The sequence below is a fragment of the Saccostrea echinata genome, unplaced genomic scaffold, assembly GCF_033153115.1.
Source record: "Saccostrea echinata isolate AGI-Se365-2 ecotype Australia unplaced genomic scaffold, CSIRO_AGI_Sech_v1 ptg000046l, whole genome shotgun sequence".
Taxonomy (NCBI): Eukaryota; Metazoa; Mollusca; class Bivalvia; order Ostreida; family Ostreidae; genus Saccostrea; species Saccostrea echinata.
In genome coordinates, this window is record NW_026889795.1 from 5,035,570 (window position 1) to 5,060,026 (window position 24,457).

The following is a 24,457-nucleotide window of genomic DNA, read 5'->3' on the forward strand; positions in this document are numbered from 1 at the left end:
CCTCCTTAAACTTGTGTTTAGAACCTCCTTAAACTGCTTATCTTTGAACAGCATGATTTTATTTAAATTTGGAATTGCAGAGTAAGCTTAAGTTTCATGATTATTTCCATATTCTTTTTTAAAAGTAGTTTTTTTTAAAAATGCATTTAATTCAGCAGAGATTTTTTCTCCCTTTATAAAGTTTATTACTTTTATACATTGTTTTGACTGATGTACATAAAAATGCAATGGTTATACACATTGAATAAAACACCGGAAGGGAAAAATGAAAGAAATGTTAAATTTTTGTAATACCCGGAATTAACCCTTCTATCATCTTTATTTTGTCTTCATACAAATTGCTAGGCCTAAAAATCTTCCTGCATGTTTCATTTCTCTATAGCCCATGTACACGGTGACAAACATATATAATAAGTTTTTTTTAATGAAAATTCAGTACTTATTCTAATTCATGCAATAAATTTAAAAATACAAAAGGTTCATCTTTATATTAAGGTTATTACTTGGGGTTATCTCCCTCTATTTTCTTAAATTTTAATTTTCCATTTGATTAAAACTCACCCCTTCTGTTAACAGTGATGAGTTACTTAATTCAATTATTAGTTCAAACATAATTTAAAATTATTATTAAAATGCCATTACATAATTTAATGTATTATGATATTTTTTTTAAATATTAGACATGCGTAGATCAAGACTCAGAAATCTTTGAAAAAGTAAAATTAAATTTAAAAAGTAATAATAATGAAAATAAAAAAAAAGGCAAACAACCTGTTTAAAGCCCATATACTTTGGTAATAAATCATTTGTATTCTAGCGTTGTATTGTATTAATGTTTTCAGGAGTCCATATTTTCTAGTAGGGGGAGGGGGGGGGGGGTCCATGGTCTTTTTTTTTGGTTACTTATTACATATTAGATTAATAAATTTGAAAATTATAGGAGGGTGAAAATTTGTCGATTTCAATTACATTTGTTGTACCCAAAACAATGAGAGTAGCGAGCCTTTTCTAAAATTACATTGTAACACCCTCAGAAAATGGTCATCCCTTAGAAATGTGCATTTTTAGAGTCAGCTTAACATGTTTATCGTGATTTGGTAAAATATGAGATCTTTTCAGATGAGGAAAAAATGAGTCCATATATTGCTGAAATTGAAAGGAAAATTAATATGCTGAATTGCAAAAATTATATTGATTATAGACATACATGATTGTTACTGAAACAGAAAAAAATATTTATTCATAATACACAATTCATATAGTGTCTGTATTGTGTTTAACAGGGCGAAAATTTTACATTTAAACGAGTTGACCTGGAGAAAAGCCAAAGTGTCCCCAATGCTGGGGGGGGGGGGTGTCCTTTGGGGAGATTCCATGATTATGTAAATGTAGACCAGTGTGCCATCTAGCGTTTATTCAGATAACGTTCATTCTTTGCACAACATCCAGCACCAATTCTGTTAATGACTGTCGGTGACCGTTCCTTTTTCATTTTATTTCTTTTGATTTTTAAAAACTATTTAAATTTTAATTTGTTTTGTACTTTAGTGCGTTTATGGAAATTTGTATTTGGTTCGGCATTAATGTTATTTTTTAACACTTTCTGTCGCTTATAAACCTGTAAATTGATAATATTTTCAATGAAACTTCGCACGAACATATGTAAGAAAAATAGGGGTATACACCCAGCGTCCAAACAGGTTCCATACACCGCGAACACAACATTGATTTTTCGTCAATATCTTTAAATACGAACTGTTTTATTTACAGACAATTTATACGTACGTTTATATAGATAATATGTATTTAACAATAATATGAAATTGGTGATAAAGCGAAGCTGATCATAAACACAATGTCGCGTCAATCTTGCTCTGATCCTCGGATTTGTGTTGAGGTGTTTGATAAAACTAGAAAGTGTACAGTGGATTCATTGCTATCCATATACTTCTTAGATAATGCTTTCTTCCGTAGGCATATGCTTTCCGGCGAAATATATCCATAAATTGAGAAATTGAACAAACGACATACATGTACCTTGACCCCCTTTCTATCGCTTCGACAGCATACACCCCATGCACAACATAGTATACTCCCCTATATATATATGAGAGAAAGAAACCGGTCTGTAGGAAACATTTTTTGTTTAAAAGGGAGTAGGGTGAAAGAATCTAACAGACAAGATTTTCCTTGTTAAGCTGAAAAAACAAACAAACGTTTTCTACTGTATAGTTATAGTATTATATTGGTAAAATTATTTACCCCACCCACCCCCATTTCAGATTCCTACAGACCTGAGAGAAGACTGTCTTAGTGTAGACTTCGGGGCATCGTTGTTTTTTTTTTCTATTAGAATATTCAATCATATAGTTATGATCGAGGATATATATGGATGATATGATTAAAAAATCATAATCAATATAAATGTAGAAAGCATCAAGTAGCTCTTCCAGCTTTAGAGACGATATTCTGTTTTATCATTTTATTATGGCCTATTTACCTGTCAGACATTAAAGCTGTCTGTCTGTTTATCTGTAATAAAAATTGTTGTCTGCGGGCGCGGATCCTAGGAATTTTTTCGGGGGGGGGGGGATCAACTCTAACACATGACAAGCAAAAGTATGAAAAAAATAATTAAAAATACTAATAATAAGATAAATAAAAAATAAATGGGTGGGGAAATGTAGATCTTCACCAATCTTCTTCAGATACATGACTCTATGACCCCTTTCTATCTGTCCATTTTATAATTCAGAGGGGTCCGTTTTTCCTATGGAGGGGGTCCAAGATTATTTTTCGGCATTTTTACTTTTTACATGGAAATTTATTAACTCTTAAATTCCAATTTAAGGGGGTCCGGGCACCCCCTGTTCCGCCGATTAGCGCATGATCCAACAAGAAGAATGAATTAAAATTATTATAGTAGAAGGGTGTGAAAGAGGTTGTGGTGGGAAAAGACCTGATATACCGTCATTTATTAGTCTTTGCAATTATTTTTAACTGTACTTTCATAGGCACTATAGTAGCAGCTAGAGTCAAATATCAATGTACTCCTTATAACATGCTAGAAATTAAATTCGTTATATTTCATGATAATTCAAAAATCTGTTGACCCCCCTCCTGGATAAATTGTCTAAACACTGCCTGTTCTCTGTGCCAAAGAGCTGAGATTGGCAAAAAACAAAATTTAATGAAACTCAAGATTTCCTCCCGCAAAATCAAATTAAATACTTTCCTAGCTCCCTCTTCTCCCCTGCCATATCATTAATTAACCATGGTGTCAGAAATTGAATTAGTCCAAAATAGCTGAAATTTTCCATTTTTTTTTTTTACATTTCAGAACGTACTATCGGACTGAAATAGAATGTGCATCATTTGACATCAAACATGCGTGGATCTAGAGGAGGGGTCGGGGGGGGGGTCAGCCCCCCCCCCCTGGAATTTGCAGAGTTATAAAAAGTATATACTGAAGCAAATAAAAAATGACTTTGGAACCCTCCCTTAGAAAACGTGGACCCCACCATCACCACCACGAAATAGGTGTTTTCACGTTTGGAAAGTGGATTTTCCCTTTTGTCAAGAATTTTTTTGGTAAGAATTTTTTTTTTTGACTGGGATGGACCCCTCTGGAAAAAATTCCTGGATCCGCGCCTGTCAAAGATTAAATTTTTTAAAACTTTTCTAACTTTTCCAATATTAATTAATTCCAATACAGCTAGAGCTTACAGCTAGCAGCCTGAAGCAGGCTCTTGTGTAATTGAGCAGTGTATGAGATAAGAAGAGTGCAGCACTCTTGGGGATCGCTGACAAGACTGGCCCAAGACAGGCCGAGGTGAAAAGACTTAAATTGTTGCTGCCCTAGACACCTGATAGCCTGATAATGATGATCAAGCAGTGTTGAGCGCATTTATTTTTAATTATCAAATTATCTGGCAAAATTAGTAAAATAATAAATTACTGGACTTAATCTTAAATTTTATCTTTTTCCAAAAAGAAAAATATGATTTTCCGTACTTGACGATAATGATATCTATTTTCTTTTTACATGTTTTTTCACAAACGAATGATTTTGTTTTCGAGTTGTCTTGACCCCGTCGAGTGCCCCAACGGAAGTTGATTTCGGAAACGAGGCTGTGTATATTGTAAATATGTATCTCGTACAAATGTAAAGTGGAATATTTATAAGAACGAATACTCTATTATTGTCTGTGGATTTACTTTTGTGGGGATTCATTTGATACTTTTTTACGTACATATTTTTTTCAGTGAATCCTAAAATGTTTAATTTTTGGTAAGTGATCAGGTTTCTGAAAGTTGTAACACCTTTGGGAGGTCTAGGGGGTAGTTTTGAATGGACAGGTGTTTTCTGTTTTCTGAATACCGGTCTCCTAAGTATAATGAAGCCATTTTTATATGACTTTACACGAGAGATGAAGTAAAAAATCCTTCAGTCTTCATTGAACAAATTCGCTGCAATTTGAGATGATGAAGTGAAAGTTCCGTCTCGATCCTTCAGTCCAGTCAGTGTTGTGTACAGTAGATCATGTAGATCAAAGATGGATTGATAAAATTTCAGTGTGCAGTAGTGTTTGCACCCGGGGGCATAAATTGTAAAAGGTTAAGAAAAGACGATTTATCATAAATGAATAAACTTAGGAAAAAAAGATGTTTTGATTGATAACATCTTTTGGACATGAAAAATAAGCATGATAATTGATATAGAATAAAGAATTTGGTACATTTATAAATAGATACCTATCCTTTTATTAAACAACCGTATTATAACTGAAGACTTAATCAGAGAAATTGTTCAAAAAATAAATATGATAAAGATATGCAAACTGTTTTTAACAATTGGCACAATTTTCATATATATGTTTTGCTTTTAAAAGTGTAAGGACCCTACGTCACTTTCATGAAAGGCTGTGCCATTGTACTTATTTATTTTTGATCACAAAATTATTGGGATTATATTTTTCTTTTAATTATTATACTAATTTTAATTGAAGTACTTGAAAAAATATTTATTTTGTTGCAGATAAGCATGAGGAGACATGTAGTGAGTGAAAATGTGAAGTCATGCCGATGAAAGTAACCGTGTGTTTTGATCGAGTTCGAGTCATTGTTCCCTGCGGAGATGGTGATCTGTTAGTGAAGGAACTCACAGAGAAGGCAATCGTACGCTACAAAAAAGCCACAGGAAAGGTAAGCTTTTGAGGCCCCCAGTACAGTTAGTTCATGTACACTTTTGATGACATGTTCATTTACAATTCAAAAAAAGGTAGTTCTCTATGTAGATCAGTTTTTAATATTTGATGATTTCACAGTTTTTTTTTTTTAAGAAATCTTCAAAAAGTTTGATTACATGAGGAAGTATTAGAAAGGAAATTCATTAATAAGAATTAATCAGACCCGTGAAACCTGAAAAAAAAATGTCTACAAATCTTTAATTTCCAAGAGATTCTGATTTATAATAGAAAGATTTAGTCAAATCTGATCTGTGAAGTACCAACCTCTGTACTCACCCTCCACACTTCCTGCACTTCAAAAAAAAAAAAAAAGAACAAATCACTAAAACGGGGTAAAAATCCTTTTTTTTTAAATAATGAAACAAAGATTTTGTCTTATCCATATATGCATTGGGTGTTACTAAGCAGAATTATTGAAGAATTAATGAAAAAAAGATAATATACTTATGTTATTTGAATATATAATCATGATAATGTTAAGGGGGATGGGGGAATCATTTTAAAATCTGCATTTTGAAAATGGTTGTCACATATTTTGCAGCTATAAGAATTTCCTGACGTTTTTCCTGACATGGAGTCATTTTGACTAACAGGTTTAATTAAAATTGGCAAAATTATGTAAATTTGAAATTATTTTTAACTTCAGGCATAGACAAGAACTTTAATATTCATACTGTGCAGAGTTGTAGCTTTATGTGCATGATCCTTTTATTTCATAAATGATAATGATAATTATCCTGTACAGTGTGTGCAGAACAAAATGATTTTGAAATGACTACAGTATTAATGCATGTGTTTGTAATTGATGAGATCAGCAGCATTTTAATGGAATGTCATAATATCCCAATCTATTATCTATGAACCTTGAAAAAAAACCTCTCAGAATATCACTGGTCATAAATGCCATATTAGATGTCTAAAGTCAAATGTTGCTATTGAGCTTATGAAATATGCAGTGCCAAAGTAGGCATTAAAGGACTTATCGCATGATCTTTCAAAAATCGTAATTTTATGAAAAATATTAGCTATAACCTTATTTATTAAAATACTGAATACAATAAACGTTGTTTAAAGCATATTTTAAGAGATAATGAGAGTTGAAATTCAAATACGGCAATATGCATATTTCAGCCGGATTTCGGCGAAATACTGCTCTGACGTCATAGGCGACAATTCGGTGATAGAGAGAAGAGAATATGCACACTATTAACGGAGTTATCAATGACAAATGCAACTAACTTACGAAAAATTCTGAAAAAAATAATTCCTTATATGCTTCTTAATTACTATAGAAACATTAATTAGTTCTAAGGTATAAGGCTTTTAAGATATTTTCGTTTTTTATTAAAAACATTTAGAACCTGTAGCTCTAATTACGGCAATGTTTCGTGATCGGGAAATTATTTTTCAAGATCGCCATCGTTTAAAAAACATATGAAGACTTGCATAAATTAATATTATATATAAAACGAAGAATAACAAAGTTATATAATCTTTAATTTGTGAATCAATTAAGTTAACACATGTGATAAGATGATAAATTAAATTGCATTGTTATGGCGAGTTTCTTCGTCTTCGCTGCGTCTCCCTTGCTATCGTCGCTGTTATTTTTATGTTAACAGATTTTTTTCTTGCTGACAATTCTAACATATAAGGTTGAATATTCAATTTTATATCGATAAAATAAGTGATCTGGTCATCCACAACGCAGAAAATTCAGGTTGTATCGCGTATATTTTAGTAAGATTAAGGCCAGGTAAAATTAATCTTTAGATTCTCATCCCCGCCCGCCCCTCTCAAAGTGCCCCGCCCCGTTGTTTTTTATTTTGTTTTTTGGATGCCAAGCGTATTATTTTCATGTATTTTTATGCAGCAAGAATCTGGGTCAAAATTTAAGAGTTATCTCCCGTCTGTATTAAAAGTCGCGTGGCGCTATTTATAGCAAAAAAAACTATGTGAAGAATGGAGAAATATCGGCAATAAAAGCAGTTTAAATACGTAAGGAAAAGATAATTTGTCAGTAAAGAGAAGGCAGAAAAGCAAAAATAACATATAAACACATCTAGATACCATCACTGGCATGGGCAAGTTTTTAAAGAGATTTTAACCAAGTAAAAACAGACGAAGAAAATACACATGGTCAAGTTTTAAATAACGATCTCCAGTTGTATGTGATTTTGCATTAAAAAAAATAATAAAACATCGTCCAAAGACTTTAGAGAATAATAGTGCTAAGGAAATGTTAAATCTTAAAACTGTTAAGGCCTAGGCTTTTCAGTAGAATATTTTACAGATTTACACAATCCTGTTTTTGTAAATATGATATATTTTAATGTCGAACATGTCAAGTCTCAAGAACGATTGAATGTATGAGGACAGTAGAAGTCTGTGATATCTGTATATCACACAGAATAGAAGGAGTTGTTGGTAAAACTATAAGGTATTTGAGGAAAGGTCGCTGAGAAAACATGCATATGCAATTTATTAGGATCAGCACCTCATTTTGTTTGGCGTGTGCCGTATCTGTGTACTTGATTATTTGTTAATAAAACTATAAATATTTTAATTTTCTATAACAAGAATCTTCTGTAGATATTTAAAAGAATATGAAAACAATAAAATTTATTCATATTGGCATTAACATAATGTAAAAATTATGTGTACGAATGTTTTGTTGATACATTCATTTATAAAAAATAAAAAATAAAACCCGCCCACCCGCCCCATTTTTTTTAGCAAATTAGGATGAGAATCTAAATTTTAAATTTATGTGGCCTAATGAAGAGATGATCAGCCATTGTCGCCTTTGACGTCACAGGGTCACGTGATCGCTATCTAATTAACTTAGATTTTTAATTCAAGGGTTAACATTTGAGTCAATAATTGGTTAATAACCGCAATTTATCCATAGTAAAAACACAGAATTTATAAATTGTGGTCATAAGGAACGTAATACGCTTTTAATTTCAAATAAATTAGAAACATGCGATAAGTCCTTTAATAAATTTTCTGGTAGTGTGTTAAGAATCCACCATTTTTGGAGGGGGTGTCAAACTTTAAAAAAATCAGCTTTCAGGCCAGTGGTTCACCTGTTAATATAGCTTTCTTGTATATAATTTTAAAAAAGTACTGAAATAGTTTTCAGATCTGGTAGAAAAATATTAAACGTACAGTTTCAGTGGGGTGATAAATAACCCTCCCCCTCTCCCAACACATACACACATACTCTGTGGTAAATACTGGGATACTAAAACTGTTTCCGAGGGATAAGTAATAATTAATCCAACACTTTAAGTACTGAGGAAAGTATTAGTAAGTAACTATAAGATGTTGCCATGCATATCAACATGATCGATGGGAGTAAATATATACAGAGTGTTTTCAAAATGTAATGTATGTCATTTACTGGATCATACAGGTAACATTAAACTGAGGGTGTCATTTTGTGTGTGGGTATAGGTGAATTGAGAAACATTCAAATGCTATACAACAAGAGATGGGATCTGCTTTCATCAATCAAGTGATTAATTCACATTCACACATGGCTATTATACATGTTGAAACTCTGGGCTGTCTTTGTGTAGTGAGGGAAATGTCATGGGAACCAAATTCCCCCAGTCTTTAATTAAACAGAAATGAGGTTTCAGGTGCATTAACTCTTTCTAAGTTTGCCTACAAGCATGAAATTAACAACGGGTCTCTCAAGCCATGTGTTTTTGGGATGGATTGCAAATTGCATAATTAGAGAAATATGAAGAAAGCTAGAGAACTGAAATCTTTTAATCTTTCAAAACAAACAGTGTTCTTATCTTGTATTTTCCCTAACAGAGTTCAGTTTAATTATACATGCTTCTTTCTTCTCCTTTTGTTAATTTTTTATGAATATTTACAAAGTTCACATTTGCTTGTGCTGTACATCACATGCAAAATCTTACATGACACATATCTGGCAAGTATAATATAAATTTCTTTGAATGTTGTGTGACTTACAATATTGTAGTGTTTTTCCCCCCTTTTTTTGGAGGGGAGGGGGAAGGGCAGTATACAAGAGAAAATATTTTTTTTGATTTTAGAGTTTAGAGGAGATGCAGGAGAATTATAAATAGTAAAAGAAGGGATGTTGAATGTTCTCTATTGAATGAAGGGGTCTAAAAGAATTACTATGCTTTGAATAATAGAATAAAGTAAGGGACTGGTAGAACTAAAAGGAAGGATACTCTGTTAGATTAAACAAGTTAAAAGAGGAGGATACTGCTGTTTGTCAACTGTGAGTGAAGCAGCCTGAATAAGAGGAACTGGAAGGGGGTCCTTTCTAATTTAGGGAAGGAGGGATGTGCTAATAGAGTTAAAAGGGGGATGAGTCCCTGAATCCCTGATAGCTTGAAGGGAGATAACTCTGACTGAGTGATGAGCTACAGTGCACACTGTTGGAAAAAAAAATGTGAATTAACATTAAAATAACAACTATTAAATGTAACTTTCAATCCTGTGTGAATTACTGGGGATCATAGATCACAAGTTGTACAGAGTATATACAGTGGCGCCGCGTTTATCCGGACGCCATTTATCCGGACGCTTCACCATCCGGACGATATTTTTGGGGAACCGATTTTTTCCACGTTATTTTGTCTCATTAATCCGGAAATTCGCATTCCGTATCCGGACGATCAATTTCTACTACAAAACATAATAGTTCATTGAAAAATGACTCGTTTATCCGGACAGTAATTTTCGAAGAAACGACATTTTCCCACTTATCTTGCATTCGTGTTAATTGTTGTAAAAACATTGGCCATGCAGTCAGTTTGAAGGCGGTTACCTGTGACCTACAAACAATAGCGTCTATAATTAGCGTGTTTACCCCAATTCAATCACACGTTTATCTTTATTATGAAGCTCAAAGAATTTAGCTGACACTGTGCATTAATTAAATAATAATCCGTTCAAAATCATATTGCTAACCGTATATACATCGGAAAATTCAGGAGAATTTTGGAGAGTTGTAAATAAAATGAACAATAAATAACGAGCAATTTCGTAATGCCCTTTATCATGTAGATTGCATTAGTTTAAAATACGATGTTCCATTTCTAAAAAACGTAAATGTATTTGAAACGCTTTTTTTTCCCACAAGACAGTATAGAAAGCTACATAATTGAAGAAATATCTCTATTTAATGTACTACCGTTTACAATCGTCCATTACATATAAAACTGGCGTTACGTACAGAAGTTGATTACGTTTTTCAAGGTATTTTTTAATGATCGAAATTCAAACTTAGCGTCAGTAGAAAAAACATAATATTGATAATCATAAAGATGGCTTGTGTTTACGAATGTTTTTAATACTTTGAGTTAGTTTGCAGTGTTCAGTTAATTTTATAGTAACCCTGTTTAATGAATATACGGGGAATATACAGGGTTAGTTTATATTTGAACATTTTCAATGATGATGCTGAACAGTTCTATCATATCATATGAGCTTCAATAGCTATAATATATGGCAAAATAAAACAACAGTAGATCAAAATTTGCTCAACTCATGAAGTCACATGCCAAAGAGAAGGCGAATTAAAAAAGGTCTCGGCATAAAATTGGTCATCCATTTTTTTTATTGTGTAAATTACATTTTAATATATTTTTTCATTAATCAATTACTGCTTTTAAAACAACCAAAATATAATTTAAAAGTTTTTTTTTCCTTTGCTGTCACATTTGAAACAATAATGTGCATATATACATGCTTAGAGAGTGCTTTTTGAGATGTACGTGATTCAACTATCCGGACGATTCATTTATCCGGACGATTTGGCTGGGGACAGAGGCGTCCGGATAAACGAGGCGCCACTGTATTTGTAATGTTTAATTTTTTATCAGCTGACTGAACAAATTTTTAATCTAAATTCATCCATGCATGCACGTATGTATCAAAGATATAGTTTATTTGCTTTATTAGTTGACTATAAAAAAAATTAACTTTTGCCTTGGTCAGTTAGGAATAGAGATGCATGTTGGATTAATGCTCACTAGCTAGTGTATTGATGTATGTCGAAACTGAAAGTTTAATTCTGTGATGGACTTGTTAATAAAATAAAGTGACACCAGGGATGAATAAGGGACTTTGATGTAGGAGGCCATTGAGAATATTGGGTTGTGTGATGATTTTGTTTGGTGTAATTAAATGGACTGCTTAATGTAATCATAGGCATACACTGTTATAGTTAAAAATGGAGAGGGGGGGGGGGTTATTTATTAAAATGTGCAGGGTTTTAAGCATAACAACATTTTTTTTCAATACATTTGCCAATGGGATTCTGATGCATTGTAGAAATATAAACATGATAAGTGTGGTTCTTTTGAATTAAGTCATTACAGTTGTAAAACCCTGGTGTTTCAAACTCGGTCATATTCACAATAAGTATTGAGTCATACTCACAATGAGTATTGAGTCATACTCACAATGAGTATTGAGATGTCAAGTTATATCAAGATTACAGAACTATAATTTCTAATGTACCCATGAGGATTTATATATATTAATATGAATTTTGATATATAGGCTTGTGTATTTAGTATAGCCTTCAGAGCACATAAGCATCCAGTTTAGATATTCTGATAAAAAAAAGTTGGTAAATCTTGAGGAGTTCCAAGTAAATCTTGAGGAGTTCCAAAGATGACTGTCATTTTAATGTACCTGGAATGAATTCTGTTATTATAATGTTGATGTTTTTACCCCTCTTTAATATTTGATTCTTGTCTCCTGTCAGAAATGTTTAAATTAAGGAGAGCCTGCTTCTGCACCGGCCCTTTCTGAAGTTTTCTTTGTTAGGACTGTGCATGTGTATTTGGACTGTAAATAAGTGACCCATTCAGAAGTGACTCCATGTTCGTATACACTTATATATACATGCTTTTTCACCTTGTTTTTAATCTTTAAGTTCATAGAAGAAACATTCCATCATTTGGTTTGACATGTTAAATAATAACAAACATTTGTTTATTATTTTGAAAAATTGAAAAGCTTGTCTGTTACTATACATGCTATATAAAGAGTTTACCATATTTTTAACATATTTTATACAATTGTATGTTTTAATGAAAAAAAAGAAGAAAAAAACCCTTCAAATTCATAAAAACTTGACTCTCTCCATCTAAACTAAGTGTAGTATGACATTGTGTAAAATCGACCAGTCCACCAATCCATGTCCACTGTCCATATTGATTTGAGAAGTTTATTCAGGACAATAAATACACTCCTTTATTGAGGTCCCATTGACCAGTTCATAAAGTAAATAGTACACCAACATTGACTCAAGGGAATATACCCTGTCAGTATGTATTTACCATCTACTGCAGTCCACTGCAGAGTAGAAGTATAGCTAGGAGATATATTGAAAAGCTAACCTGTTGAATAGGGGTAAACTGTTCTTTGTGTAGTTGACCAGTGAAACTGACCCATGCAGTTTTCATTTCAGTGAATAGCTCAGCACAGTTTCACACAAAGGGCTATAAATTTGTCTTGTTTGTGTAGAACATGTTCATTCTGATAAGTGGCCTTTTCTGTCCTGAATAAGCATTGAAGGACAAAGCTAACATGACCTTTTGACCTTTAATAGGACATGAGTGACCCCACCTTCATGCAGGTTTCACAATTTTTTTTTTTAGAGAAGCTAGGTTTTTCTTGTTTTCTTTGGTGTATTCTCAGGTTGGTAATATCTGGGAAGGGACTTGCATTAATTGTTGAAAAAAATATTATAGATTATCCGTGTACCTTGAAATTTTGTTTTCTTAATTAAGGGCATAAAATTAACTTCAACAAACTTGCCAGAGGAAGAAGAATCTGACAATTTTTAATTTGAATGGCTTATTACACATGATCACTTCACCCACATCTACAGATTGTCACAGACAGGTGTGGACAATGATTCTACTTATTTGGATAAGAACCAGCTTGATAAATTTAGTTTTCAAAGAAATATTGTAAATATACTTTTTTCCACGGGGTCATAATTTCACGGAATCACAATTTCTGCTTAATCTGCAGGTAGAAGTACACAGATTTCTTAGATTGACACTTTATATCTTAAGTGTACCAAAGTACACTGGGGAAAAATTTCTGCAGAAACTGTGACTGCGTACGTAGCATAAATTAATACATTTGGGAAAAAAGTACATGTACATATATTAAGTATGTGAAAATGAAATCTTCTCAGTGTTTCATTTTAATGTCCCTTCTCAGAAATAATATTTAAAATCTTTTTCTTTTTTCTTTCTTTTTTTTTTTTTAATTTAGATGTAAATATCAGAGTAAATTGATCTCTTCCAAAATAGAAAAGGGAGATAAAACCAGCCTTTTGGGGAGTGATTTCCCTTTGTAAATAGGATTTATGTGAGAATCAATAGGTGATTGGTTTAGTTTAAACACCAAGTAATGGGATTAGAAAGGATAATCCCATGGAAATCCACTGGGATTAATGCCCATGTATTACAATTACTTTGTCAGTTATTGGATTAAACCTATTGTTGATGTTTTGTGGTTAATAAGCAGACTGGAATTTTTTTATCTCAAAGAATGCATGATTATGTTTGACATAGATTTACCTCTGTACAAGTTAATAAAAAAAGATTTCCTGTTTATATAGTTTATGATAATAATCATGATAATGAGTGTTAAACAACAAAAAATAGGTGGGATGCCACTTCCCCCTAGAACTTGATCTCCTGAGGTTTTTGTTAGAATTTCCCAGGGCAGAGAAGTCAATTACATATAGATAACAACGACCTAGTAGATATTCATGATATTTGACATTTGATTTCTTGATAATAGGACTTTATACATGTTATAGGAGTTAACCAGAGTTAACACATTTACACCAAGTAAAAGTCCTATGTATGCTTTTGTGATCATGTTTCATTTTGTACTAATTTTCATTTTTTCATACCTTTCCAGTGAAGTTTTATATGACAGCTATTATTTGAAGCTAATGCTTATCATGTGTCCATCTTTGGATGGGCTGTATTATAATATGGTGTTTTCCATCCATTTGTCCATCTGTTTTATAGCTTTTCCATATTCCAGTCATATAATATTTTCTGATTTGAATTCATGAAAAGTTCTTTAAAATTAAAAAAAAAAATTAAAAGGAAAATAAGTAAATAATTACCAGCTGAGGACATTTCACGAGAAAGAATTTTCATAATTAAAAAAAAAATTAAGTTTGATCCATCAATCATCATTTCTGATTGTTAATTTGGGCTTGAACCATCTTTCACCCAATTAACTAATGAGATAAATAATTTTGTACAGTTATTGTTATATTAAATCAATAGAAGTTTCAATAGACACATGGTAGAATGATAATGGTTAAATTTGAAAATCCGTAAGTTAAATTTTGTTAAGGAACCTGTTTTACAAATTATTTATTGAAGATGAATGTGAAAGAGGTGTGAAGAAATCACCAACAAGATTGCCCCTCCCCCATTAATAACACACACTCAACAAAACTACAGTTTTGCATCAATATGTTTATGTAGGGGCATACAGCGTAGTCCTGTCCTGCTCACATCATTAGTTAATGCGCAATGTGTACAGTTTGTATTGATTTTGTAGATTTAGGCTTCAGATGACTATGGATTAGAATGTATACACGTTTGTCCGTCAGTCTGTTTTAGATTACAAGGCCAGAGTTACATCTATCTCCATTGATCTCTTTGTTTGACAGTTTGTATATCAAATATAGTTGATCAACTTGAGAAATGATGATTTATTATGATGGCTTTTTTACAAAAAGCTTATGCCATTTTAATTAACAGTACCGGTAAGTTAAGCTTGTTTATTGGGAACTAGAAAGAATTCTTGCTAAGAAACATATGATAAAGAGTAATTATGAATTCATCTATTTCCTAAATATATATATATATATATATATATATATATAATTATTTATATATATATATTTTTATATATATATATATATATATATATATATATATATATATATATATATATATATATATATATATATATATATATATATTATATACATGTAATGCTTCTCATAGAGGTAAATTTTTTTTAAGCTTACCTTTTATTTAGGGGAAAAAAAGCTGACATTTGCTCCAGATTGTTACCTATGTATTAGTACTATTATACAAAACAGAATTAAAGACCGTCTCATTTTTCACACTTATCTACACTTCTTCAAGCTGCTATCATTTTCCTCTGCCAGATATATTTTTCATATCTCGGTGGGTAAAAGTTTTTGTCCTATGCAGGATATTAAGTACAGTGTGTACCTTGATATGGTGTAGTCTGTAAGAACCATTCAGGGCCATTATTCTTGGGGGATGTTTGTACACAAAACCATGGCAACTGAGGTTTGTTACATTTCTAAAATATTCAAGCAGGGTTCGCATGATTTTTTTTTTTTCGTTAAGTATCAGGAAATGGAGTCAAGAATATAACATGGATAGTCACACCCTTAGTGACCCAACTTAGTGAAGTATCATTTGTAAATTCAGAGTCATGCATTCAACAGAAGGTCTACATCTGACCTGATTTGTCAGGTTATACATTAATTTATGTTGTTAAATTTTAAAGATATATCATCTCTGCTTTGGACAGGTAATTTGAGTGCAGGTATATTACAGGTGTACAGTTAACATCAGATTATAATGTACACACAGAAGTGAGGGCTATGTGTGTAGTTTTATCTATATCACACTGAATGCAATCTTTAAAAGCAAATACCAGACTCCAAGGCATTACTTATGTTTGACATTTTAGTTTTAATCAGGGGAATGTCACATGTCTTAACACTTAATGCCATCTCATTTAAAATTCATACAGGACTGTAGCATATGGAGAGTAAGAGTTTCTCCCCTTGCCTTGTGCTTGTAAAACATTTTCTTTAAAACACTTACACTAAATGACTAATGCATAAAAGGTTTGCTGGGGAAAAACTGTGCAAGAGTTGTAATTATGTAAGGAGTAATGTACTGAGTACTTCCCTATATTTGAAAAGTATTGACCCAAAAGCCCCATTGGATTAAGGGACCATTTTAAGGCACTTATTGTTGTGAAGGAATGAAGAGGTCTGAGTGCATTTTCTCTTAAATCCACCTTCAGTTTCTCATTATTTTTGTGTGGATGATGTATATTTATTTTATTAGTGTTACAGTAAATTAATGGAGAGGTGTACCTGTGATCAGTCATTTTAATTCAATGCATGTAAATTGTTACTATTTGAAGGCACAACACTATAAAACTCTTAGTCTTAAAACTAGACTGTTTTACTATATTCTACCATTCTAATACTTTTTTTTTTACAATTTGAGTTGGGATCATGAATCAGCTTCTGATGTTTACCCAATGGCATGTTAAACAAGCAATAATCTAAGAAAACAAGTATAATTCCTTCTGATGTATTTAGAATGATCAAATTTAGCATAATTCACTGAGTATATTTACTCCTTAATTCTCAACATTTTTACATAATAGGTCATGAATGCATTAAGATTCATTTTTGTCTAAGAGTGATGAACATTTAAGAATTAGTTTTTGCTGAAATGAATTCACATCTTATGAAATAGGCATCTTTCACTTTAAAATCTGAGGGAAAAAAAAAAAAAAGAGGACATCCTGTTACATATTTCAGAAAATAAATGAAACGAAACATTTCAGACATGTATGCAAACAATATGCAAAATACATGTATAAGCAATTAATATGAAGAAGTCTTTTGTGCTGTGTGCATGCCAGTGGATGTACATTTGCTGTCTGGGTTCCTTTTATGGAATTAACTCTGATCTTCAAAGGTCAAAAAAATAAATTGATGAATAAAGATGAATATTGATTTGTAAATTTTTAAAAATGACTTAATATATACTCAAGAAACAGTTTTTGAAGAACAACAGAGCACTTAAACAACAGAGTTTTATGTCAAATGGATTGTATTTTATAGTTAAAACTGGTACATTTTTTCCCATTTATTTTGGCCATATATATATTTTGAAGGAAATAAAAACAAAATTATATTTCTAAAAATGATCTAAAAAATTCCCCCAAAGTGGTATATTTTGTTGATAATTGTTCACAACAGGTTAATTTTTTAATTAGCAGAAATATTTGTAGCTTATTTATGAAAATCCATCAGGAGAAATAAATCATTAATTCTGTCAAATTTCCTAGATCAACAAAGACTGCTGGCAGTGTTGTCTTTGAATAATAAGTCCTGTTTGTATCCTTTGTAGTCTTTGGACCACTGGGTATCTGTTCACAATCTACGTACAATTAACGACGGCGGAATCTTAGACCCAGATGACCAACTGAATGATGTCGTCGATGATCGAGAACAGGTATGTTAGCAGCATGGTAAATTTATATATGCTTCATCTTTTCTGTTCATGAACTTCTACGATATATTATACAGTCTACTGGTAGGCCAAAATAGAATAATTTATTTGTTTGGAATTGCTGCCTGCCTCATTGAAATAAACCCTGCTGAATTTTTTTTTTTAAAGATTTCCGTTTTTTCACTAGGTAGATAATTGTCAATATGCTAACTTTTCTTCCTACAAGCAATGTCATGTCTAGATGTTAGTTAACTTTTCTGTCTTTGTCTTCAGTTGATAGCTGATTATGAGGAACAAGGGGGTCAAACGTACCAGCCACATAATGGGGACGGGGCAAGTCAGAGCTCAGCCGGAACAGCCAGCCCGGACATTTTCCAGGGAGGGGAGACAACTGGTCAGTTTCCATCATCCAAGACTATCTCTGTATTCCAGCCCAGCAACGAACATGATGTAGTGGTCACCTCACAGGACATAGAGACACATGGTCAGTTTTTATATTAATGTGAATAATTTTGTATCCTTGCTAAGAGAACACACTGATTCAGAAGCTATAGTCTGTCAGTTTAGGATTAAAAACAGCATCCATATTAAGCAGCTTGTTTTAAAAATTAAAGAAATGAATAAAGTTAAACCCCTCTTGATTTTCAGTTTGACTTGTGTAATTAAGTGTGTATTTTCATTTATAGGGTCATCATTGACAGTACGACATGGAAGCGAGCCGGCCCTTAATGTGCTGGATGGAGATAAACCAATTGGCTATAAAAAGGACAATAAGGCAGTAAGTTCAGGAAAAAAAGAAGCAGTTTTTAGAAAAGTGAAAGTAAAAGAAATCAAGGAAAAGTGAAAGTTAACTAATCCAAATCTGCAATCTCTACCAGAGGGTGCTATGCAAGCTTCCCTAACACCCATTGTGTTGTCTCTAAAGTAGACCCTGCAGGCTTAGAAACTATAGTTCCACACACTTTATACAGCGATTTTTTTCTACCCTTTGGGAAAGGGTCCGGTGCCGGTTCAATTGGGAAAAATAGCATTGAAGTAGAACAAAGGAGAATTTTCTGTCTTTTAAACAAATGAAACATATTTTGCGTTTATTTCAACCTCATTACCTATTACTCAATGTTTTAAAGAATAAACAAGTATTTATTATTTTTCATATCAATGTCCCTTGTTTTCACATTTTCATGCTTTCAATTTGTCAAAATGTATGACCCTACGCTGTCTACACAACAGGTCCCGCCATATTACGACTAGTCTCTACTTTCGATTTAAGCGGAAGTAAAACAATTAGTCAACTTGGACATTGTTTCATATAAAAAAAAATACGATGTCATCGTAGTCTGTTGCTTGGCAGCGGAATTGGGAATTTGTAGTCTCAAAATTGGGAAAAATTAACATTTTTTGGCATTGGGAATGGTACCGTTTATAGGTACCAGTTATATAAGGAAAAAAAATGCTGGTATACCATATAAGTGGAAATTTTAGCGAGACACAAATTTAGCCATTTATCAAAAAAAAAAAAAAAAAAAAAAAAAAAGTATATATATTTTTAGCGAGGACTAATTTTAGCGATTTAATAATCTCAAGAAAGATAGTTATAACAACCTATATGAGGTAAATTGTTAGCGATATTCAATTTTAGCAATCCCAAAACCCTTGCTAATAATGCCAAAATTGAATCCTTGCTTAAAAATTCTGCTTATACGGTATTGGTATTTTTAGTGTATATTTTGAAGATGAACAAAAGTATCAAGTTGATTAGGAAAAGAATCATTATTGTTCATTCTGGTAAATTTTTTAAAAATAAAACGTTACCATTTTCTGATTTTACAACATTTTTGTTATTAAGATGATAATAGGTGTAAGTGAAGCTTGCGTAGTGTGCCCTTTAGTGAGAGAATGCCAAATTATAGGAAAGTGAAAGTAAGATAAACCAAGTTTATAATAAGCTAATTAGTTTACAGAAAAGTGAAAGTACAAGATAAAGTTTATGTTGTGTTCAAGATTGTAGGATATAGAAAGTAATTAGGCTAACAACTGAAAGTAATGAAGACAATGATCTTGTAGATCTATGCAAGTTGGGTAGATCAGAAGTTTTTGGAAAATGAAAGTAAATGAAATTAATAAGCAGTTTTACAAAAAAATAGAATTGAAAAAAATGAATAAATAAGCAAGACAAATTTTATTTGTACTATGATAGAGAACAAAGATTATCCTCAGCAGTAAACTCGAGTCTGAGAGAAATTCTATAACCAGGGTTTACTGTAAAAGATTCAAAAACAAAATAGTTTTACTGTGAGGGTACGGCTAGCTACACTTTATAATGCTTTTCCAGCTATCCATGATGACCTTATTATCAGTGGTAATGTAGAATTTGTTTATAATGATAATTACTACACATTTTATAATCAGTCTCAGTAGGAGCATATTAAATTATAATAAAAGGCAGTATTGGTTCTATATTCTGGAAACTGGATTACTTTTCATTTCTTAACTAATTTTTATTCTTCAGTGTTTGTTTTAAACAGAATTATTTGTATTAAAAAATATATCTATCCTGGTACATGATATATATGTATATATGCAATGATATATACTTACAGAGTATGTACATGTCTAATGTATACTTCATACGGTGAAATTTTTTCTTTTTTTATTTAATTGAATGGATTAGTCAGAATTCTATCTTGTTTTAACATGACTGTGATGGATATTTATTAATATTCCTTAAGCAGAAGTTCATGTATTTTAAAAATGTAAGCCAACATCAGACTTTAAACAGTAACACCACTTGTCTGTCAGTAAAGGTCAGACTGTAAACAATATTACCACTTGTCTGTCAGTAAAGATCAGAATGTAAACAATATCACCACTTGTCTGTCAGTAAAGGTCAGACTGTAAACAATATCACCATTTGTCTGTCTGTAAAGATCAGACTGTAAACAATATCACCACTTGTCTGTCAGAGAAGGTCAGACTGTTAGTACAAACAACCTGTAAACATGCACACTTATGATTTATGGCACACTGCATCACAATGATAATTGCTTTTATTATATACCCAAGTGTGTATCACTCAATTTTACTGTAGATTTCGTACAATCACGTGACGGTGTGATCCGGCTTTCCGGATCACCACACTGTGGTTTTCTGAATCCATATCGCCCCTCTCTGGAATTGATGACGTAGTACACAGAAACATGACGTTATTTTTCATGCGCATCAAAAAGTTCCTTGACAATATGCTTTGTTCAATGGAAAAATCTTATATCATTGATCTCAAAAGTTTTTTTAAAACTATATTTTGCTAGTTGTAAGGGGGGTATATAATAAATTTATCATTATAACAGTAACTTGATCTGAAGAGCCGTATCACGTCTCGTTGACAGGCGCGGATCATCAGATTAAACTCGACGCTTCGCGTCTCGTTTGATCTGATGATCCGCGCCTGTCAACTCGACGTGATACGACTCTTCGGATCAAGTTACTGTTATAATAATGTATATTTATTTACATTTCATCCATTTATCATTTAACTTTTTTTTCAGTTTTCATTCACATGTGACATAAGTTTTTTTTCATTGAGGAATTTGTAGAAGAAAAACAAATATGGAATGTAAATAAACATACATGTACTGGTAACTCCAACAGGTAAATGTCGTAAGGTCATATGCAGGTAGAACCCAGGTAACAGGCCTTATTAATCATCATACATAGGTCAAGCATCTTTTCACAAAAAGTAGCTTTCAATACAATTTTGGCTACCCAAATTTTTTTAGTAATTCTTTGAGAAAGTGGAAACATTTATCATAGTGCAATTCTTTGCAATGTAGCATCTTTAATGAACTGCAATCAGCCTTACAGATATAGCTAACTAGCATGGAGAATTTTTGAGCTCTTCAAAATCAGGGATTATCAGAGTTTCTGGGAAATGATGCCTAGAAGTTGTGGATTGTCTTAATTTCTTTGATTGATTCTGTTAGCTTTATCTTATTAGACTGGTGCACCTGATAAACTCCTTGTTAACTGATTGAAGAAGATACATAGCTTGTTTTTAATTCCCTAATTAATGAATTTGAGGAGATGACTTTTACAAGATACACATTCATCTAGAATGATTAGAAAAAGAAGTGCAAAATTACATGTAGAGCTTTGTAAGACAGGAGAAATTTTGGGCTGATTTGATTTCACAGAGGAAAAAACTTTTGAAGTTGATTCAATTTTTTTTTTGTCCAAATTTCTTGTGTGAGATATTTTCTTTATCTTGAGAAGGAAATTGCAGTAGGCAATTGGCTGACTTATAAAACATTAACATATTTTAATTCCTCCATTATGAATGTAGTGAATTCAGTGATCAGGAACTGATTTCAGGCACTTACTATGTTTTAAATCGTCTTTTATTACCTAGTTTTGTTTTACACACTGAAGTGCACGGACATTGTATAAAACAGTGAAGTTTCAGGAACTTTGCCAGATTTTTCTATGTGTACCTCACGTCATGGTTAAAGGAAGATTGTGGACATTTAAAAATTACACCTTATTTGTAGACACAGAGTGTAATCATAATTCAGGAGAAGCGGGATTGTTTTCTTTTTTCAGATTTTTTTAAGGGCGTAGTAAGAGGACGGCTACAGAATGCGAGTAATATTTGTGAAGATTCAGCCCAGACATTTAAATATCACAACAATGAAACTGTGACATGTGGCCAATAAGACTGGGTGAATGTACACTTATTTTATGAATCCCATTCATGCAATATTTTCTTGCCTCATTAAATTTATCATTGTTTAGATTTAGACATGATGAATTTTAGACCTAAGGATGTACTTTTTTTCATGGAGTCGTAAAATTTGACTAGGTTGATCAGGTTTATCTGGTCATGATTTGTTTCAGTGGAAGCATAAAGTTCATTGAAATTTATCATGATTTTGGTTTTAAGTTGACAAGTAACTTGTCAAATGTTAGGAATGAGACTGGGAGTATTACATTGAGATAGGACCCAGCAAGAGACAATCACGGAGTATAAAAGTTACGTTCTGTGCACTTTGATACCTGCAGCCAAATCAAATGTCATTATGGATTTTGATTGGGAAAAAAAATGAAAAAAAATTGTGCATTAAAACCAGTGATGACAACCCATTCCAACCATATTGATGGCTCAATGGCTGGCAGTGATAATTGAGGATGTGGAAAAGGGGGATAAAATAAGTTAATTTTGCTGTGTTAAACTTCATTCTTTGGGATTGATTTGGATTATTGAGTGATAAAAGACAGAAAAATTAACATCTCAGATTGATCCACCACTAAGATGGAATGTGAAGGTTATTACTTGGTAGTCAAATTCCAACATGGTATGCATTCAGTTATTAGCCGGACAGCTTTCATTATTTTTTTCATTTTTCAGGTAATTACATATCTATAAATAGATTGGGTCTGCCTGTATTAAACATGAAAGATTAACTTGGTGAGATTGCTGTTTATGAGTTGGATCAATCTCAGACATTCCATACTAAGGCACTACACATTGTTCACTAGACTTCATTTCAACTGAACATACACCCCAATAGGTCTTTCTTTCTTTTTTTTGTTTTTTTGTTTTTAAGATATAATTTAATTTACTTGATAATCGGAACAACTGATACATGTATTTACTATTATAGTGCATGTAGTCGCATATTATTCTCAATTTCCCTGTTTGTGTTATTTGAAGTGTAACGTAAACAAACACTACTATATATGTAGCTATTTAGTACATTATTGCTTATCTATGACAACGTAAGTCTACCTAATGGACTTTGAATATGTTTTAAGTTTCTCATGGTGTATGAATTTTGCTAAAGATAAAAATTAATCAGCAAAGGTAGACTAACAAGAAAGAAACATCGATATAAGGTATTGAAGACTCTATTAGAAAGTTATGTTACATACTGATGTTATATATTAAGTCTTTCATATAGAGTCAAACCTCGTTATCTCAAACTTGAAGGACAGAGAAAAAATTGATATCTTCAAGAATTCAAGATATATTGAGGTTAAAATACATAAAGAACATAAAAAAAAGTGGTTGGGATCACAGCACCAAACTCGCTTGAATTTTTGCCCCCCCCCCCCTTAGTATGTAATTGAAGTGAGTTTGCTCCCTGTCATTGGGATTTCCAGCTGACTTCTATGTATCTATGGTATTCAAGACATTTAAGTACCGAGGTCCCCATTTTACAAAAGAACTTATTACCAAGACCAAAATGTACTTTAAAAATTTGTGAATAATTTGGTTTTAATGTTTTGTAATGTTACAGGTATCAGAATGTCAGAATTTTTCCTCACTCATTTTGATCCTTGTAGGCTGAGGAACCTTCTGATTTGGAGGACTTTGAGGTGGAGAAGGAAATGGCACCCTCTGGTGATAAGGGGAAATCTTCCATCAGTCGATTTTCTCGGGACAACTGGAGACAGTCGCTTGGTAACCGTCCAGACATGTACAAATGGTTAGAGGCTCAAGAGAGGCAGCAAGAGAGGCTTCACAGCCCTATACATCAGGTAAGATAATGGAGGGGTGGATCAAAACAGATAATCTTCAGATCCCCATACACCAGGTATGATAATGGAGGGGTGGATCAAAACAGGTGGTTATCTTCAGAGCCCCATACACCAGGTATGACAAGGGAGGGGTAGATCAAAGCAGTTGGTAATCTTCAGAGCCCCATACACCAGGTATGACAAGGGGGGGTAGATCAAAATGGGTGGTAACCTTCAGAGCCCCATACACTGGGTATGATAAGGGAGGGGTGGATCAAAGCAGGTGGAAACCTTCAGATCTCCACACACCAGGTATGTCAAGAAAGGGGTGATCAAAATGGG

At 32.5% G+C, this 24,457-nt stretch overlaps 1 protein-coding gene across 6 annotated transcripts in view; it reads left to right on the top strand.

Moving 5' to 3' along the window:
- The first annotated feature begins 4,105 nt into the window (after nucleotides 1–4,105).
- The window catches only part of LOC133202177 (partitioning defective 3 homolog), a 68,377-nt gene continuing 48,025 nt past the window's right edge, over nucleotides 4,106–24,457 (top strand). For 5 of the 6 annotated variants that reach the window (XM_061337947.1, XM_061337948.1, XM_061337950.1 and 2 more), the window contains exons 1-6: nucleotides 4,106–4,291; nucleotides 5,039–5,205; nucleotides 17,501–17,605; nucleotides 17,876–18,086; nucleotides 18,289–18,380; nucleotides 23,942–24,136. In XM_061337947.1, the coding sequence (XP_061193931.1) occupies nucleotides 5,080–5,205; nucleotides 17,501–17,605; nucleotides 17,876–18,086; nucleotides 18,289–18,380; nucleotides 23,942–24,136 (729 nt within the window). In that variant the 5' untranslated portion in view covers nucleotides 4,106–4,291; nucleotides 5,039–5,079. Of the gene's footprint in view, nucleotides 4,292–5,038; nucleotides 5,206–15,500; nucleotides 15,626–17,500; nucleotides 17,606–17,875; nucleotides 18,087–18,288; nucleotides 18,381–23,941; nucleotides 24,137–24,457 lie in introns of those variants that run through there. The other variant, XM_061337951.1, reaches the window with a different exon arrangement.